This window comes from Platichthys flesus, chromosome 2, assembly GCF_949316205.1.
Source record: "Platichthys flesus chromosome 2, fPlaFle2.1, whole genome shotgun sequence".
Lineage (NCBI taxonomy): Eukaryota > Metazoa > Chordata > Actinopteri > Pleuronectiformes > Pleuronectidae > Platichthys > Platichthys flesus.
The window spans coordinates 13,497,594-13,518,398 of record NC_084946.1 but is presented as its reverse complement, the minus strand read 5'-3'; the positions used below and the strand labels follow the sequence as shown (position 1 = coordinate 13,518,398).

Below are 20,805 nucleotides of genomic sequence, written 5' to 3'. Positions count from 1 at the left end.
TTGTTCATAAATAGAACTGAAGAGTAAATTTAGATGATAATTCAGTATTTGCTTTTTTCAAGGCAAATAACTGAACCTGAACCAGTGTTGTAAGAAGTGTTTAGATCTTTGGATTAAGTAAAAATAGATGTAGAAGTATTTCATCACAAGTATAAAGTATTTCAAAAGATATTAATAGAGTTAACCCTAACCCTGAAGTGCAAAATACAATGTCAAATCACAAAACACCACAAATGATAAATATCAAAACAAAACATTTTCTGTCAGCATGTCCTTCCTGTTTAACAGACATACAGCTCCTTCATCCAATCAGCGATGACCATTGTCGACTGTAGGTACCTACTTTTCCCGTTTGAGGTTTATGCATTTGTGATTTGCACTTAAAGGCCATGGTAGTTTATGGCCAAAAGCATCACAATAAAAGCAGTCATTGTAAAGGCAGACTGGTCCCTGTCATTACATTAAATAAATAAATCATTGGATTAACTAACTGATTTGGTATTCATTTTGATATAAGAAGTTTTACTCTAACCCGAATCCCATATTATAAACTCAACTTAGATTTTACTATGTAAAACCTTAATTTTTTTCATTGGAAGTAATTTTACCTACAATTTATTATAAAATGTCCCTCTGAAATATAGTGGATTCAAGGTAAAAAGAAGCTTACATGAAAAAATTCAAGTATAAGTACCTGATGTACATCAGGTACAAAATCGTTTTAATTTAATAAATTATTTACTGGCTATTTCTCCTCAGTGTTACAACTCAGCTCTGTAAATGCACAAAAAGGAAATATTACATGTGGCTGATCTGAATTCATCTCTGTACTAGGATTATATTTGTTATACAATTGTTAAAAACATGTGAGTATAATATTAAGATTTAAAAAATGTGAACCTTGGCTTTGTCTTGACTGCAGCGTCTGTTCAGTTCCTGGTCTTATCCAGCAGGGGGACACACTTTCTCTTGTGTTTAATGAGTAGGAGTCGGGGATCCTGAGCTTTTATTGGACATATTTCTACAGTGGAGCAACATCAGCTGCATACAGATAAGAAGGAGCTGTTGCTGCAGATGATCAGTATAATGCAATTTGTATGATGGGAGTTAATGTCCGTCATCCCTCGCTTTATGTTTAGTGCAGTTCACTGATGTGATCAACAGCTGGTTAATGATCATATTCTCAGCCAAGGAGGTTATGTTTTCACCCCTGTCTGTTGTAAAAACATCAAAAGCCATAGGAACTCATAAGGTTTAGCTGCAGATCCAGATTAGGAAGTGAAATTGGTTTCCCACTTTTCTTAAATATAGAAGTCCAAATTTGTCAACATTTGGACTTATGCGTTGTACTGAGTGCCATTTTAGTTTTTAGTGAAATCTCAACTCAGATTGTGGTAAGGAGTAGATATGAAACAGTAAGACTATATATTAAAAAGATTTTATTGTTCATTTATTGTTTAATAGCTGAAAATAGACTATAACACAATCAATTCTGGATCACGTTTATGCTCGGATGTTAGGCTGCTATTCTGGATGAGTATATATACTGTATACATATATGAACAAGCGAAGCAAAAGGGTTGTTGACATCAATCACGTTGATTTACAAAGGCCAGAACGAGCAGGAATTTCACTCAGTGTCATTTCCGAAGGCAGAGTTTTGTCTGCTTGGTTCAGTCTGCAGAACATGTACACAGGAATCATTAAGAACACCCTGGAGGTCTGAGCAGCTCTTCTCTGTAAAAGATCTGTCCTTGGTTGGATTTCTTCCGTTTCAGTCCAGTGATCATCAGCTGCCCAGACTCATTTGTTTCGCCTGTGTTCACCGCAGGAGTGTGATTGTCCCGTTTTATTTCCCCAGTAAGGGTTTAGGCCTTCTTTACATAACACAGAAACAATGTCAATATATACTTTATATAAAATAAATACAAATCTCTGTCTGCATTTCTCTGATCTCTGACTCCTTTCTTCTACCTGTTATTTACATTGATAGCTTGCCTGTCTGCGTGTGTGTCAGTGTTTTTGTCCGTGTTTTACTCATGTCATGTTCCAATTTACATGATCTCAGCAATCCTCATGTAAAAGCAGTTTCTCACTCTGCTTGGCCTGATGTCCGTTGCTCTCTTGTGTGTTATGATTGATGATCAGAGCCTTGGGACTTTTGATTTCCAGCAGAAGAGTATTGTGGATCTCTTGAGCCCCCTCCTTGGGCAGAGTGTCCCAGCTCTGACCTGCAAGCAGCAGCAATATGAGCGTGAGCAGCAGAAGTGTGACTGCAGTGGAAGTCAGCTCCGGGCTGAGCTGCAGGCTGGGCTTGGGCTCTGGGATATCCTTCGTCTTGAATGAGGCACACTGAGAATTACCACTCTCGCTCAACCTCCTGTTGGCATGCTTGACATCGTGGACAGTCCCTAAATGGAGGCACACGCGATAAAAGGTCTGTGCCTGCAGGTGGGTCAGGTTGAAACTCTGCGTGCCAGCCAAGATGCGTGTAGTGTATATAGGAGTGTGGGCGTTTGAGTATATGGCTTGCCAGGAAAGGCGAGTGGAAGGGAGGTTGCGCCTACTCAGCCAGGACAACACAGCATAATGTTGTTCGACCTCCCTCACTTCCAACCCCGCATCCACTCTGAATAATGGAAATCCCTTCAGATTAGCGGACTTGGCCCCTTTTCTGTTCTTTTTTCTGCTGTGCACACCCACAGTTACGCTGCGTGTATCTGCTCCTAGCACATTCTCAGCAACACAGGTATATAATCCGGCCTCGCTGGGAGTGACCTTGTTGATCTCCAGCGTTCCCTCAGGAAGTAGCCGGTAGTGTTTGGAGGGGTTACAGGCAGTATCATTTCTAGCATGGCTTGAGGAGGATGTGTGGTTGAGTCCCTCAGAGGGTGTCAGCCTGGGGCAGGGAGCCGGAGTTTGTAAACCTTTGGTTGCGAGTCTGGGTGTAGGACTAAGTCTCAGCCCAGAGGGAGTCACCCAGTACATATCAGGCTGTGGATCAGCAAGACCTCTGCAGTGCAAAACCAGTTTGCCTCCCTCTCTTACTCCCATATAGGATGGGAGGGAGCTGGCAGGGATGATAGGGAGGCAGAAGGCTGACATCTCCCTAGAAGACACCTCTCTCACTCTGCGAGCTCTGAGCTCTGGTGGTTCAGAGCACAAGGTGGCCTGTGGTTGGATGAAACGCACCATGCGAGCTGCCACTGTATCCGTTTGTGTGTCTTTCTGCAAGGCCGCCCAGTGAAACAAGCAGTCACATCGTAGTGGGTTGGAGTGGAGGCTGACTTCCTGCAGACTGGGCAGAGAGACCATGATGTGCTGGTGCAGAGCGCTGAGAGAGTTGGAGTTGAGCATGAGACTCTCCAACCTGCTTAGCTGGAGGAAAGCCTTTGGGTGAATGTAGGACAGACGAGGGTTGTTGGTGATCTCCAGCTTGGTGAGCTCAGGAAGATTCTCCAGAGCGGCTTCCTCAATAGAAACAAGATCGTCCATGTTGTTCAGGCCGAGCTCCTTCAGGTGGACCATATCTCGGAAATCTCCTGTCTCGATCAGTTTGATTCGGTTCTTGTTGAGGTCGAGGAACTTCAGTCCGGGCACTCTCCTCAGCGCCTTGGTGGGGACCTTGGTCAACAGGTTATCATAGAAGGAGAGGCTCTCCAAGCCGTCCAGCCCGTCCAACGCTTCCTCAGCCAGGCCTCTCAGACCCATCCCCCCAAGCACAAGACTCCTGAGGGATTTTAGAGCCAGGAAGCCTTTTTCAGGAAGAGCCGCCACTGGGTTTCCCCCAAGCATGAGAACTTCCAAGCTGGGCAAAGCCCTGAACCACAAAGGGTTGATGGTGGCGAGTCTGTTGTTGTTGATATGAAGACGCAGTAGAGAGTCCAGACCAATGAAGGCTCCAGGGGCGATTGAATGCAAGTTGTTGTGGCTGAGAAAGAGTTCTTGCAGAGCTGGCAGTGAGGAGAAAGAGGACTCAGGGAGGTGACTGAGATGGTTTTCATCCAGATGAAGAGACAGCAGAGAGGGCAGGGAAGAGCCCTGAGTTATTGGCCTGACACGACTGAAGCGATTCTGGGAAAGGTCAAGGTCGGTGAGGTTGGGGAGCCTGTGCAACACCTCAGTGTCAAGCTCAGAGAGCAGGTTGCTCTGCAGGCGCAGGGTGTGCGTGTTCGGGGGTATAGGCAAGGGGAGCGTGGTCAACAGCAGGTCGTTGCAGTCCACAGTGGGAGCTTCATGGTAGACCGAATCAGGGGAGAACCACGGCTTGATCTGACACACACACCGCACCGGGCATGAGACGTGCCATGGCAGCGTGTGAGGTAGTGAGCCCACAACAGTGGGCACACACACGCCAACAAACACACACAGGAGACACTGGGACTGTAGAAGCTCTAAAGTTGGCCTCATAATCCCCACAGTTACACAGAAGCTGATTTAGACGTATGAGTTTGTTATGAGGAGCTGAGATTAATCATTTGGACCAGGGTTCTTTAAGTTGTGTCTGCAAACTGTAAAAGATGAGGTGCAGTGTCATCAATCATTAAGTGGAAGCCAAGAGGGATTCAATTATCAACAGCACATAGACATAATGTCTCTTTCCTTTACTACACAAATAATGTTTTTATGTGTTGTGGTGATCAGAGGATGCACGATGGCTGTAGCTCAATAACGGCCTTTGTTGTCACACCATCGATCTCACATCCTGGCCCAGGTGCAGGACTCACAGCTCACAGCGTGGCAGCTTACTGTTCTGTTGGAGAGAAGAGGAGAAAAAAACTCAGATTAAAAAACGAAAGACTATAACCTGCCTTTTAATTCAATGTTTTCAAACTAAATGTTTACGTTTTTAGTTTTTCAGTTCGCAAGATATAGCCAAAACTACTTCACAAAATAATACAAAACCTGGTGGAAAGATGAAATATGGGTCAGGGGGGAACCCATACAATTTTGATGCAGATTAGGAATTGAATCTAAGACCTTCTTTTTCACTATAGATTGTGAGATAGAGCATTCTTTGACAATATTTCTGATTTCCCAATGAAAAATAAATGGAATGAAAAATTAGTCATTTTTAGATCTGAATTTAGGCAATTTGGTGCAGATTCATTGAATTAAAGGGGTATGCTGGGCCTTGGCAGAGGTATAGGCTCTATTAAGTGCCATTTTAGTACAAGAAGTACAAGCTTCTCAACACCGATTAGAAAAAGAATACAGAAAGAAATAAAGTACAGAGGATACGAGAGGAAATGATATATGATAGTAAATGATATGAAGAGATATACGGTTATCTGGCAGTTCTACCTTTAGTCTACAGGAGATTAGATATGGTTAATATGTATGTCAAATAAATAAAACATTCACTTACACTATATATAAATAAAAACCAAGGGTCTTTGTATTATCTGCCTCTGCACACACACACAATCACAAACAAGGGTTACATCAGTATTTACACGGAGTGACATACTGCTCAGTATTCATGTTACAAGATGATTACAAAACTAGGTAGGTATAACCTATTTTAACAAATAATGGCTTTTACAAGATTATTAAATTGCTTTATATCACTGAATTTTGCCCTAATATTTTCATCCGATTACCACTATGCATGTGTTTTTTACAGGATGCTAACTGCACTTGCATAACCTATATTGTGGTATATAGTGGTTTTGAAATGTCTTTATTAACCATACACACACTCACACACATCTTTTGTTTGATGCATTACAACTGCATGACCCACTGTGGCTTGTATTCATTTTTTTTTAAAGAAATATCAACAACATTGGATAATGAGCACAAAGTATTGACTGTCATTTGTTCTGGTATCTAAAATCAATTGCGTGGGAAAAACCCACTGACACACACTGAGAAGCCATGCAGGGCTTGATGCATAGTTGCCATGGAAACAGATCTCCCATTCGCTCACTGTCTTACTGTTTTGAGATTTAGTTTGGACTTTGTTTTGGTCCAATCTGTGCATCCGTTGACAAGAACACTGATGGCCAACAGTGACTGGACTGAGGTGACGCTGCATTCATCATGACTATAGCTATGAGGCTGCACAAGAAACTACATTTTCCTCCTTCATCCGTCTTTATTTATAATATTGAAACAACCGTCCACTGTCTGTGATGAAGTTTGGTCTCATTAGGAAGAAAGGTAGTATATGAAGCATCCGCAGTTCTCATGAGTAACCCGGAACAGCTCTGCAGGATGTTGACGTCTGTCAGGTGATGAGGACAAAGTGAGGAGAGATGCTCGTTTTCCAAAGTAAAAGAAAGGAGAGGGAACTGACAGATGATTCAGTGAAGCACATTAGAGAAATAAGACAACTTGTCATATTATAAACCACTGTTGAATTGTATGAGCAAAAACAAAGTGAGCACTTTGTTTTGTGTGTGTCTGTGTGCAGTGTAATGAGTCAATTTAATGTGTGTGCAGTAACAGTAAAACACAGGAGCTGCAGTTCTCGCTTCCTGTGGTTCTTCTTACTCGCATATCAGTCATTCACTTTCATCTCCACTCTCATCTTTTCACGCAACCCCCTCAATAATGGAGCCATCATTTCTTTGTAAAGCACCTCGCCTTTGTCACAGTCTTTTAAAAGCGAGAGCAGTTTCAGGAAAGCAGAGCTGTGCACCGATGGGTGTGCAGAAAGGACTTTTGTTGCCTTTAAATATGAACAATTCAGAAAAGTGGTTTGAAATAACAGCTGCATACGACGGCGGCTACTTTCACAGCTCCGTCTCCTCCCTCGTCGCTTCACCGTGGATAATCAGAGAATATTGTCTGATCTAACTGGACGTTATTACTCTACCTCTTACTCTTAGGATTTCTATGGAAGTTTAGTGTGACTGGACTGTATGTGATCCGCAGCTGTAACCCTGCCGGCTATTGCAGGATAGTTACACCAAGACTAAATGCAATGATCTTAATCCACAATCTGAAATGGCAACAGCTACCTAAACACTGCAAGTTAATTTTTGAGTTAAGTTAAAATAGCGATTGGAAATGTAATTTAACTAAGGTAAAAAAAAAAACTGTCTGCATGATACCGATACACAAAAGGTTTTCAGGTTGTTTCTGTTAGTTTACAGTATATAGATTCTGTGTCCACTCGATTGAACTGATGAATCAATTTATGGTTCCAGCAATTCACATCTCAGAGCATGACATTTAAAGATGTTGTCTTGACACTGGGTAATTCTAAAAAAGATTTTAACAGTTTGCTGCAATAATAAGACATAAAATTAAATTGTTGAATAATGATGAATCAATAATGGAATTCAATTAAATATGTGTTAGTTGTAGAATTAATCAAAATCAATCAATCACATTCAGTTTTGTTAAAGATTCAATTTGGAGGATTTAGTGGCACCTTCACTGGCCTAATTAAAACCTTACAGGGATCCTGCAGAGCCAAGGTTTGATTTGTCCACTCTTGGCTACTGTAGAAACATTGCAGTGCAATATGGCTCCCTCTATGGAAGAGTGCTCATTCTTTTCAGCATTTCTAAAAGGACCCTGAAGTCCAAAACACCGGGCCTTTAATATTAAAATCAATCTCACCTCAATTTCAAATCCCCCCCCACCCCCGTGTTTTACAAATAATTTAGCATCTTGTGTCTTTGCTCTGTGAACAACAAAATCATTACAATTACTACGTTTGGTATAGATATGTTCTCAGCACATAACATAGCTCGACCAGAACGTCTGTTTAGATATTATACTAAACAAAATATGCATTAATGAGGAATTTACAGAAATGTCCCAAACCTCTCAATCCAGCTTTTTTGCAGAGCAAAAAAAAAAAAGATATGTATCGTTCAAGTTTCTGGATCAATAACTGATCTATAAATGTTTCTATTGGGCAGATATTTCTTGTCTCTGAACATTATTATCTCATACACATATATTTATCTATTTCCCTTTAGACACTCACACGCACACTCAAAATATCTGCATATGTGATTTCTGAACCTCAACTGGGACCAATTAAAGAGAAGATAATCAAATACAAGTACTCCATTCATCTGGTTGCATTTGTTTGGCCTGTTTGTAATTTGGTGTACTCCTCATTTGACTTATACAAGAAACTCAAACTTCGAGTTGATGTTGACCTTCAAGTCTGTCTGGTACTTTAACGATCAGGGACACATGATTCATGATAGAGAGGAAATGAAGAGTAGAAAAACAAGTGAGATGGAATGAGGAGGCTTCAAGTCATTCTTTACAACCATAAAGACGCTAAATTCCAAATCTTTACTTTTTAACGTTTCGATTTTTATATGTGCTCTACAGTAAAGATCTTTCTTTCTTCTTGCAATGAAACAAGTTGTGCAATTCTAGGTTTAAAAAAGAGTCCGTTTTACATGGTTTAAATACTCAAAATGTAATCTTGTGCGCAATCATCATTGGGTCAGTTGCTTGAAAGATTTCAGACCCTTACTAAAGTGAAAAAAGAAAATAATAACTCTGATATGTTGTGGATCAGACACATTCATGTAGAAGACATTCTGCAGAAGTTAAAGTGAAATGTTCATCATCTGTTCATCGTCTCCATTTGACTTAGTTTTATCCAATTAAACCTAATGAGGCAACCAGAGAGGAGCATAGACCACAGATTATAGAGGAAGGAGGAGAAATACATCTTTTCATGAGATGATCCATTGCATAAGGGTTGTTTTTGCTGTGCTACTGTATATGACACTGAGAGAGACTGCAACAGGGCGGAAAGCGAGGGATGTGTGACAGAGGTAGAGGCGCTGATTAAAAGAGAAAAAACACAAAATACAAAGACCGAGGCACTTTCCTGCATCTGCAACCACAGACCTCCATGCTCCTCTGTCTGTAGCACACACCTGCAACCACCACCTTCTGCTGCTCTCACTCAGAGCGGGTGTCCTGCATGTAACTGCATTTCTGTGTGAGTGCTGCAGCTTTCTCAGAAAATGATATCAACACATTGGTCTTACCGCATTGGAAGCATCAACTACATCTCTCTTGCCTCCTCCATTCGCCGTCAGCCTCATGTGCAGGGATGCTGTGATTCTTCCTCTCCCTGCCAGTCACTCGCTTTTCTGGATCTCTTAAGATTCCTGAAATATCACTTCCCTCGCTCTCTCCCTCTCGCTGGGGCTGAAGAGAAAAAGTGGCACAGACTCAGTCTTTCTCTCTCTCTCTGTCTCTCTCTCTCTCTCTCTCTCTCTCCCTCTCTCTCTATCCCTCTATCCCTCCAGCTACAGAGGAGATGAGGTCTGTTCTGCAGCAGAGCTTCTGTCCCTCTCCTCTCTCCTCCTCTCTTTCTGCTTGTGCCTCACTCTCTCACTTGTTGTCTTTCCCTGTGTCACAAGCCAAAAGGAAAATTGCTTTGTCTAAGTTATGGTGCTATTTTTGCTGGATGATAAGTTTTTCTCTGGCTCCTAATGGCATTTTAGCATTTTTTATTTCAGTTTTTTAATAATCCATTAATATATTATTACATTACACTACATAATTAATACACTGCTGCTGTCTTTTTCATTAAACAGACTTGGTGATTGTTGTATCTGTTAGATTTCAATGTGGAATCTTCTCTAATCCTGACTCAACACCATTACAATTCTCCAGTGCAAACTTCACCACAGGATTTCCGATGTCAATTTTGTACCATGTTAACTTCCTTTCACGCTTCAATGAGATTGACATGGGGCTTATTATTAAATGGTGCTTGAAAGAGAAAGCAATAAGATAATAATGTTAATGTGGATGCTGAACTGACTCTGGGTTTTCAGCTGTTTATTTCATGTCTCTGATTCCAATAGTGTGTTAGTGTTTCCCTTACTTTCTGTACATGGTGGCAAGTGGTGGTAACTAATGAATGAAAGTTTAGTCCAGTATGTGTACAGACAGTGAGAGGCTCAGTGATACTTCAGCGTGAATACATTTTCAATGAGACCACCATTGCTCGGTTTTGAAAATGCCATTAATTTGGTTTTGCACTGAAAATAGTGGAATCCACTTTGACTGCACTGGAATGGAGGTATAACTCTACTCTGTGTGTTGATCCAGGCTGCAGCAATACAGCATTAACACAATAAAGATCAGGTATGCAGCATTAAACATAATCCTCTGTGGAATCAAACCTGGATGTTAAAGACGCTCACTGCTTCAAACTAACACTGTAAACCACGTGGAAATGAAAGTGTCCGTCTCTGCAAATAGCAGATACAGTTACAGCTGTGAATTACAAATGTTTTGGCTCAGTGTCAAGATATTTAAGTCAAATGATGACATGTGAGGGTGGACAGCTTAAACAGCTTCACTGAACTGTGTTTCACATTACATCTCAGTAAGTTTGCTACCAAACATGACTCAGAAATGGGTTTGAGTCAGACATTCTCACATTTTCTATGATCAAATGTTTTTATTTCAACTTCAATTATTAAAAAAAATACTGAATAGTGTGTTTCAGCGAATGAGCCACAACTTGCTTTGTCAATGTTAAGCCGTTTTCAGAAAGGAACTCCAGTGAATGTCCTCAGAATTGAGTAATTTTCCATAGTTTGGCTGAATCTGAAAACACTCACCACTCATTATCCTGGTGCAGAGAAAATGTGCAACTAGTGTGTTTTCTTTTAACCATTAGCTCACTATAGAGTGCATTTACTACAACTGAGGTAGGGGTTATTGATTGAGTGGCAGAGTTTGGAAACACAGCCAATGCTTCTCACATGTGAAAATGTATGAAATTGAGGCTTTCAGAACAACAGGAAAGTCTCTGGAGTGTTCAGGTGACCAATGTAAACAATGCATTGTTTGTAACCATGATGACAACGCTCACAGATTCTTAATCAAGCAAACCTTCACCATGGTGATATTATGATGTCATCAAACAGATTGGATTGTTCATGTTATATCACTAAACTTATCACAACAGTGATATGTAATGGTTGTGCAGAGAAGTCACATGGAATTAAGTTTAGTGATTTAACACTATCCTCAGATCTAATTTAAAGCAACTTACTTTTTCCATTAAAATTTGCATTACCTGCACATCCTAAAAGATACATATTTGGCGTTGGTGGATTCTGAGTAAACATGTAGAATCACTTCTGTTTAGATCGACACAAAATCTTAAATTTCAACAACTTTTTCCACATCTCCTCCTCTCTGATTACTGAGTGGTGAAATAAAAAGATACATTTATTATTTAAAAGAGCTTGTGAATAGTGAGGAGGGGAGCCTCTGGTCAGTGATGAAGAATAAATTGGTGCCAAATAAGCAGTTATTATGTTTCTTTAATTTTACAAATGTATAATAGTAAAGGATTTAAAGTATTGATAATATATAATATTTTCATTTCATGGAATTGGATGGTTTGGGATTATTTATGGCTTAAAAATAAATGGCAAGAAAAATGCATCACAAAAAAAAGACAGGTTTCAGTGCACATTTTAAGTTTTGCAAAGTTGTCTGACCACAGTCCTGCAGTCTCATGCCTGTGGACATGACATTGGCTGGGATTTGACATTTATGCTAATAAAGAGTGACCGGCACGTGCTTTCAATTCAAGAACACAAAGGGAACTTTATTAAGAACCATTAAGAAAACATTGTCACACAAGCAGAATATATTGGTGAATTATTTGCACTGGAACTACAAAAATATTGTATTGTGTTTCACTATTCGTAGATGCAGTGTAAATAGTAAAATGTTCAGTTTAAGTTCAATTTGAGGACACTACTTCCTCATGTGGCTTTGGAGGTCATTTGGTTTCATATGATTCACCTTGTTTGCTTACGCAATCGTTGACCTTACACTAATGAAAAAAACAATACTGATACAGTCCCATTCATCCTTATCTTTTTTCTTTTCATCGCAGTTCACATTTACAGACAGTATAAGTATGAAGAATGTGTGTATTGAGTGGGTGTGTGGTCACTGAAAATCAATTACTGGAGTGGTTGTAGAGGACAGGACACGAGGAGCCACTGCAGAATGTACGTAGAGACGAAGGAAGAAGTCGGCTAACTCAGTGGTCTGAAATATTTCTGCAACCTTAGGGCTTATATTAATGTGTATTATGTGCATGTGTGTGTGAGTGTGTGTGTGTGTGTGTGTGTGTGTGTGTGTCTGAGTGTGTGAGAAACAGTCAGACTTGGCCTCTAATGGCTTTTCTCTTCATTTACTTGATTCATTCAGGAGCCAGCACACAAAAGCACACACACCCACATGCCCTGCCGACTGAGAGGCAGCAAGGATAAGTGCTAGCTCACTGAAAGAAAGGGAGCGAGAGGAGGTCGCCATGGCAACACTCGGGGGGCTGTTGCTTTTATTGGCGAAAGAAAAATCCGCTCTGCCTACATCCTATCATCTCTCACTCCTCACTCTGTCAAGTCAAGTCGTCCCTCTGTCTCTCTTTCTCACCTTTCTTTCTCCCCATGTGCACTTCATCCTCCATGAGCTGATGTCAGCTAAGTGTGACGTCGACAAGACGTGAAGATTCAAGTCAGGTCTAGTGTCAAAGACCTCTCTCGTTAGCACTTTCACCTCGTGACGGGGCTGAAGAGACAGCATCTTGTATGATTCTGCAGTTTAATCTGTTCAAGTTTCCTTACAATGTGTACACATTGTGTTTCATATAAAATAAATATAAGAGATTGCAACAATGGGGATACAAACACTGTTGCGTGCCAAATATCTGACTTTGTGTTTCCACAGAACATTGAGTCACACTCAGTGATGTTAAGAATACAACAATAACAACAATAATAATAATAATAATTGCTCAAAAGAAGCAAATCAAGCTTAGGAATGTGATTCATTTATGAGAAGGAGCTTTGTTACATGCTTGCGTGCACACTCACACAAACACACACATACACACATACACACACACACACACACACACACACACACATCATATCTTCTTATAGAATATACAGTAACGCACGATATCTTTCGACAGGTTGCGTCGCCATGTGAACGTGTCAGTGTGAAACGGAGCCTCCCCTTCCCCCGGCACAGCTTTTGAATTCTGTTCACAGGTGGACTGTTCCCCAGCTGAACCTGGGAACTCTCAAGGACTCAGGGACAAATCTTTCACATTCCAGCTGAACGTGGATGTGTGCACAAAGAAGAGAGAAAATGATTGAGTATTTGCTGCCATGGTGACAAGCCCAGCAGTATCTAATGGCAACGGGCTGCATTTGGTGGGAGGGGTGACGGGTGAGGATGGAGGGAGCAGAGACAGATAGAGGGAAATGAACACTGAGTGCCTCTCACATTTAGCACTGCATTCACTTTTTGAATGCATTTTTAAAATGTGTGCAGAGTGACATCATACGTTACAGTTTAAGTGTTTTCTTTTTGTCAAACCGAGGACAAAAGGAGGCTTGTTATGCACAACGGCTCCAACCAAGTTCACACAGTCTAGACAACATCACAGATAGCAGAGTGATGGCTGGGAATGAAAAACTGATGTATTTTAATTATAGAGTATTATCAGTGTTATTCTGCAGTATTTCATTTTGTACAGATGGATGCTATTCAGTAGCTAAATCCTGTCTCCCCATCGCTGTGTGTGGCCTGATGTGAGGATGGCAACAAGTCTTTGTTTATCTGCTGTTTCCCTGTACATGGTTGCCATGGTGAAAGAGACAGAGGGGCTGTGAAGAGGTTAAATAAGTTAAATTAAGAGTCAATAGTTCTCCGTAGTGATGAAGAACCAGCTCTGTTGTGTCGGAGGCTACGAGCTATGTTGATTGCAGAGTACTGCAGTGATTTGACCTTGCTGAAAAGCAGACATCACTGCAGAGGAAATTATAAATTGTCTCAGATTCTTGAACATCTTCTACCAAATGGATCTGAGCGATAAGAGAGCTCACGCGCTCTCTCTGGTGGTAAGATTCGGTAGTGCATCAAACACTCTGCTCTTTCTCACAAAAACATTGTATGTATAACTTTAAATATTAGCTTTCCATTAAATGTATCATTTATACCGCCAACTGTAAACTTTAAATAAATTCTGCTCAAATTTAAAATGTAAAAACCCCAAAGAGACAACTTTAAATGCAACCTGTCAACCTTACACTCACACAGTGGGTTTTCGCTTGATGCCATGTTTCATTTTTTTCACAGGTTGGAATATTAAGATTAAGATTAAGATTAAGATTAAGATTAAGATTAAGATTAAAGATTAAGATTAAGATCAAGATTAAGATACATTTATTTATCCCAAACACATGCACAGACATGCACAGGCACACTCATGCAATTGTAGAGAAATTTAACCTCTGCTTTTAACCCACCTGGTGCAGGACACACAGAGCAGTGAGCAACAATGTACAGCGCCCAGGCAGCAGATGTTGGGGGAGTAGGGTGCCTTGCTCAGGGGCACTAGACAGGGTAGGGAGAATCCTCTTGGATTTTTGGACAGATCAATCCAGGTTCGTCTTTTTGTTTTTTCTCCGTGGAGTCGAACCAAAGACGAACCAGAGACCTTTTCTGCCCATAGTCCAAGTTTAACGCCTCTCTCCGATATGATATAATTCATTAACATGGGTGTTGTCTTTGAAAGGGTGTCAACATGAGCTGTTCCCTGATGTGATGTAACTCTGAATGTGAAGCAGGGCTGTTGTCGAATTTACTCAGACAGATACAAATATGTCCTGCATAATAATTTTACCCAAAAGTATAATTTATACAGAATGTATATATGCATATGCTTAACAGGAATTTCGATTTTCTTTCCTTTCCTCTCTTCCTGCTTTATTCTAAGTGTTTCGGAGCTTCATATAAATAATATAACACATGTAAACAGGACTTAAAAGGTCAACTAAACTGATTAGTTGGGATCCTTTTACCTTGAAGCCCTCCTATAGGACTCAAATCATCATTTTTTCTAAATACGATCTAGAAAGAACCATAGATTCCTGTCCAGTCTCAAATTATTCTTCATAATAAACATTCAAAGATGATGACAAATATAAGGTGTCACTTTATGCAGATGATTTGTTTTTATTTGGTTTGGGCCTCATTCCATCGAATAGCATTAATTTCGACCTACGTACATTTAATTTGTTTTTAATTTTGAGCACTCCTGATTAATTTACATTAAAACATCCAAAAAGTTACATTTTCCTTTTATATAAGTCTACAAAGTAACTTCCAAGCTTTTGTAGTTCAAATTTTTGGGAGTTTAACAGATGGAGACTAAGTGGTAGCTTTTAATGCCCATCATTAAAAATAATCATTCAATGTGTGATAATGGGCATTCAGAGCGATGGCACCTTCAGTGTGAGATTGAATTTACAATCCACATCGCATATCATCAAACTGCTGATCCACATCCAAGGGCAGGGAAGGACACGCAAACATCAGTCATGACTGATTGCATGTGGGGGGTGATAAAGCGTGTAGCAGGGAAGTTAAGAACAACAAACATCGCTATCAAACAACTCGTGTCAAGGGAAAAGGTTGGTAATTAACTTACGTCATGAGGACCGATTATGGAAAATAGCATTTTTAAAACACCTGTAAACCATTGAAAGTGAAACAGTGAAAAACCTGATTTGAATATGAAGCCATGTGAGACAGTAGGACACTGTTATGCCAATTTTAAAAGCCTTGGAAATAATTAGTTTATATCGGATCATATCATTATCAAAAAGTCATATGAAGGTTATCAGCCTTGAAAAATTAAATATCAAGTTTGACTTTTTACTTTTGCTGTGTCTTCAGGCCTCTTCAAACAAACTTCACCGATTTTGCAGATATGGAGGAGGACCTGAGGAGTATAAAAGAGTCAGAGGAGCCTGAGCTCATTGTACAGAGACAACATGGGCAAGCTACTCATCTGCGTTGGTAAGCTGAGCTCCTTTCAAAGCTTTCAAACTTTGTAATAACACAATTTAACTTCATGTTAACTTATCAACCCGCTGCCTCTTCCCTCTCTCCTAATCGGTTTTCCTCTCTCTGCAGGACTGGCACTCCTGCTGCACGTGCAGCTAGGTAATTATATCCTCTCTCCACTCAGTGTTGCTCATGCGTATTGAGGTTTGTAACCTAATGTAAGAGTGATTGTTCAATGTGCCGCAGGGTCATCCTACATCCTCTCCTGTTATTTCACCAACTGGGCACAGTACCGTCCTGGAGCAGGCAAGTATTTCCCCACCAACATTGACCCATGTCTCTGTGACCACCTCATCTATGCCTTCGCTGGAATGGACGGCAACATGATCAAGACCTACGAGTGGGATGATGAGAAACTCTACGGACAGTTCCAGGCTCTGAAGAACCAGTAAGTAAACACAAATGCTAGGGGCAGTGTCGCCTAGTGGTTAGAGTGATGGTTCTCCAACAAGAAGGTTGCCGGTTCAAACCCCACTCTCTCTCATTTGCATGCCGAAGTGTCCTTGACAAGATACTTAACCCCTAAATGGCCCCTCATGAATGTTGAGTGTACTAATTGTAAGTCGCATTGGACAAAAGCGTCAGCCAAATGACATGTCAAGTAATGTAAAAAATGCTCTGTAGTGACAGTGAGACTCCAGAACACATGGAAACACACATTACAGTACTTTGATAATGAGAGAGTTTTAAGTTTATGTTGTTTTCGTTTGCAGGAACAGCAACCTGAAGACTCTGCTGGCCATCGGAGGCTGGAACTTTGGTACTGCGAAGTAAGTGATGTCACAAGGATCAATAATTCTGTGACACTTGCAGGAACGTCGCTCTGACTGTCTTCTTGACCTCCTCCAGGTTCACAGCCATGGTCTCCTCCCCTGCCAATCGTCAGACCTTCATCACCAGCGTGATCACGTTCCTGCGTCAGTATGAGTTTGATGGTCTAGATATTGACTGGGAGTACCCCGGCTCTCGTGGCTCTCCAGCTCAGGATAAGGAGCGCTACACCGTTCTGGTCCAGGTGGGTCTTACTGATGGTCTATGATGAATCCAGGTTGTAGACCAATGCTATTGTGGTGACATGTCACTGGCAAAACCTGCAACTAACTGTGCTGCAGTGTTAAGAGTGTGACCTATCAATCAATAGATGGATTTATCTATACTTTTTAAAAACATGCAACTGTGCTGTTTCTTTCTCTTTGTCCATCTAAAGGAACTGATGAGTGCCTTTGAGGCTGAGGGCAAGAAGACCAGCCGTCCCCGTCTGATGCTGACTGCTGCTGTCTCTGCTGGCAAGGGAACCATTGACTCTGGATACCAGATCGCTCAGATTGGCAGGTAAGTGTGTGCATATGCATGCAAACGTTACACACCCTCACAATTGTTCTACAATGCGCTAAACATGAATCGTTTTGTGTGTTGACCAGTGTTCTGGACTACTTCCACGTCATGACCTATGACTTCCACGGTTCTTGGGAGCACAACGTTGGAGAGAACAGTCCTCTTTACAAAGGATCCTCTGACCAGGGATCCATGATCTACTTCAATGTGGTGGGTGAAGCGACCATTATTTGTCTCTGTTTGCTGTAAATTAATAAACATGACATCAAGGAGGAGACATTCATGCTGGTCTGAACTCTCTCATGTGCAGGACTATGCCATGAACTACTGGAAGAGCAACGGTGCCCCAGCTGAGAAGCTGCTGGTTGGTTTCCCCACCTATGGCCACACCTTCCGTCTGGCTTCCTCCAACACAGCTGTGGGAGCTCCTGCCAGTGGACCTGGACCTGCTGGACCTTTCACTCGTCAGACTGGTTTTTGGGCCTACTATGAGGTTAGTGCTTCTTGTTTTCTTCCATGGACAACGTTTACTTAAATCTTGTGTGGATCCTTAACGTAAATGTTCTCTCTGCCATCAGATCTGCACTTTCCTGAAGCAGGGAGCCACTCAGGCCTGGGACAGCACCCAGGACGTGCCATACGCCTACAGCCAGGGAACCTGGGTTGGATATGACAATGTGAAGAGCTTCCAAATCAAGGTATGAAGTTGAATATCATTATTCACATTCATGTCTCCAAATGTTGTGTTTTTAACACTTGGTTTAACCTCTCACCCGCTCTACAGATTCAGTGGCTGAAGCAGAGCGGTTTCGGTGGAGCCATGGTGTGGAGTCTGGATCTGGACGATTTCAGTGGCACTTTCTGTGGCCAGGGAAGATACCCTCTGATCAACACCATCAAGAGTGGACTGGGAACTGGAGCTTGTACGCATTTAAAACACATCCGTCTGTAAAAAAAATCTCAACGAGAATATTTCCATGTTTGACCTATACTTTATTTCTCTCCTCAGCTTGTGCTTCTCGTCCTAACCCCCTGCCTCCAGTCACACCAGCCGTGCCCGCTCAGCCCAGCGGCGGCGGCAGCAGCGGCGGCGGCAGCAGCGGAGGATCTGGCTTCTGTGCCGGAAAGTCCAATGGACTCTTCCCAGACCCAACCAACAAGAACCACTTCTATGAGTGCAGCCAGGGAAAGACCTACAACCAGCACTGTGCCGTCGGCCTGGTGTTCGATGACAGCTGCAAGTGCTGCAACTGGGCTTAAATCATCAGGAATTCAGGAACAGCTGTGTAACACCTGCTCATTAAACCTGAATAAATAAGGCATTTAAAGCAATTTCACATCCCTTGTGGTTTTGTGTATTTCATGTTTGTTCCAATCAAAACAATTCCACTACAAATTAGCAAAGGTTTATTTATCAATGATTAACTTAAAAAAATTAAACTTGTAAGCAGCATTGGACAAGCTTGGCACATGATAAATGTCAGGTCCCCAGGCAGGACGAGGGTTGACACGTGCTTTCGCTTGCATAGATGTTGTCAACAGAACTCAACTGCACGCACGCTGGAAGAAGTAGAAGAAGAAAATCAGTAACAAATGTTGCCGGTGTTGTAAATTTCGTATTCTCCACTCAAGCCTATGTGGAGAATATGTAGCCCCCCCCCCCCCCCCTCTCTCTTTTTATCGTTATGACTGCCTGTGTGGCTGTAGTGAATGGGAAGAGGGGGACATGTAATAATGTCATTGGTAAAATTGGTAACAGAAGGGGAATTAAAAGTATGGGATGCATATTTGATAATTTATATCATATAAAATATATCATCAATATCGTTTAAAATAATTTTTCAGTGTGTTTCCTGGCGTGATACACTCGCAAAAAAACGCCAAAAATAGACTAGACGCTGAAACGATCACTGCACAGCGCTAGGCAGCCTTGGTGCAGCGCAGCGCTTCAGCCTTGGGGTGTGACCCGCACAAAAGTGGAGTGGATGGGAGCCAGCTATTATTTAAGGCTTGGCGCTGCCCTTACGCGTTGCTTTGGCGTCGCTTCATCGAGGGGCGTGAACCCGGCGTAAAGGTGAATGCACATACGAACAAGTTCTTCGTTTAGGATTACAACTCCACAACACATCAAACAAATCATATTGCATTTGTCGGTACTGTAGGAACTTAATAACACGGTTGGAACGCTACATTCCCGTGTTTAAAAAATGGACAGACGACGAAGGAGACCAGGCTGAAGAAGTGTGTTCAATTGAGGCACCAGAGAAAAGAGACCGGAGGCCCAAGCGCTCTTTAGTCACATGGTTGATTACGTTACTGTTGATCATCTGTCCATCATCGTATAAAGCCCGCCCTGAGGATTTGATTGGTCTGAACAGCTTCTGTTTGGGCATAGTTTCTTCTATATGGAGCGATGCCAGACCGAACTTCCCGACTTTAAATGTTGTGGGCGGGGCTAAGATCGTCTGGCATCCAGGCTAACTTACCACACCACCAGCTACATCTTATCCTTCATGGCAAGGGGGGAATGGGAGGGGCTTGAAAACATAATTGTCACATGACCACAAATGTGTCCCGTTACCTAGATACAGGGGGTGTCTCACATTACCCCGCTCTCCCCTACCCCTCTTACAGGAATGGTCAGTCTTTATTTTATTTTTATTTTGTATTTTTTGAAACCATGGCCTTTATTGATAGGGCAGAATCTAAGGGGTAAAGGTGGGAGAGAACAGGGAAGACACGAAACAAAGTTCTCCTGAACCTGCGACCGCTGTAGAGGCCTCAGGCCTCAGTATATGGTGACAAGGTGAATTATCAGGACCCATCAGTTTTGATTAGTTTGTAATGCCTTAATGGATGACTACAGTTTATAAGAGAAAGTAAATGCTGCCACAGACTCTCACATTAGGCCTTTATTATTCAGAAAGTTGTCAAAACAAAGACAGCACCACAGGTTTCATTCAGGTTTGTGACTAATACCACAAGACCAGGTTTACAACTTATACAAGCCATTATATTCAGTAGCACATCAGTCCTGAGGTAGTACACTATGGAGCGAATCCATAACTATTACATAATTAGGTAATTCTCTTGTGAATCTTCTAAATTATAGTTTGTGGTGTAGGGTTAGATGTTTTTGTTTCATTGTTAGGGGTTACCTTTTGCATTCTGCTAAATATATGCCTCCAAAAGCTTTCTCTTAATCTTCAATAAAGTTTTAGGGTTAACACATTAACAAAACATGTTTTGGTACAGAGAATTATTAAACTGCTTTTACCTATTACAAGGCAGTGTCATGTTGGAGAGTTGTCGCACATTAACCCATTCATACTGTATATTTTTGTTAAATGAAATTAAATTGTACTTTCAGAAATATGATCTGTAATGAAAATAGTACAAAGTGAGGAACAGAAACTGTACTTTTTAGGATCATAATGTCCAGCAGATGAAGCACTTAAAAGAATGAGGAGGAAAAGACTATCTGCAGCAAAGGCAGGAATGTATTATTAACAGAACAGTTAAAAAGCTGCAATAACCTCTTGAAATATGTAGACAGTCTGTAAACAGGTT

The 20,805-nt window shown here is 41.4% G+C and overlaps 2 protein-coding genes across 2 annotated transcripts; one reads left to right on the top strand and one right to left on the bottom strand.

Moving 5' to 3' along the window:
- Positions 1-63: 63 nt before the first annotated feature.
- On the bottom strand, positions 64-9,116 carry LOC133964570 (leucine-rich repeat neuronal protein 2-like). Its single transcript, XM_062398739.1, has 2 exons — positions 8,982-9,116; positions 64-4,753 (listed from the first exon to the last, which is right to left on the bottom strand). Exon 2 carries the CDS (start codon positions 4,408-4,410, stop codon positions 2,065-2,067), a length of 2,346 nt encoding a protein of 781 aa, XP_062254723.1. The 5' UTR covers positions 4,411-4,753; positions 8,982-9,116; the 3' UTR covers positions 64-2,064.
- A 6,139-nt stretch (positions 9,117-15,255) lies between these two features.
- Positions 15,256-18,527, top strand: LOC133960575 (acidic mammalian chitinase-like). The gene is made up of 12 exons (XM_062395294.1): positions 15,256-15,285; positions 15,792-15,852; positions 15,970-15,999; positions 16,087-16,288; positions 16,614-16,670; positions 16,750-16,915; positions 17,108-17,232; positions 17,322-17,445; positions 17,546-17,728; positions 17,814-17,933; positions 18,020-18,158; positions 18,245-18,527. Exons 1-12 carry the CDS (start codon positions 15,256-15,258, stop codon positions 18,493-18,495), a joined length of 1,488 nt encoding a protein of 495 aa, XP_062251278.1. The 3' UTR covers positions 18,496-18,527.
- The last annotated feature ends 2,278 nt before the right edge of the window (positions 18,528-20,805 follow it).

What these genes read in the sequence shown, in the direction of transcription:
- LOC133964570 (XM_062398739.1), bottom strand. Translation starts at nt 4,410, where the DNA reads ATGAGGCCAACTTTAGAGCTTCTACAGTCCCAGTGTCTCCTGTGTGTG.
- LOC133960575 (XM_062395294.1), top strand. Translation starts at nt 15,256, where the DNA reads ATGGGCATTCAGAGCGATGGCACCTTCAGT. An exon ending in TGGAACTTTGGTACTGCGAA is followed by an intron (nt 16,671 to 16,749) that starts GTAAGTGATGTC and finishes GACCTCCTCCAG; the next exon opens with GTTCACAGCCATGGTCTCCT. An exon ending in CAGATCGCTCAGATTGGCAG is followed by an intron (nt 17,233 to 17,321) that starts GTAAGTGTGTGC and finishes TGTGTTGACCAG; the next exon opens with TGTTCTGGACTACTTCCACG.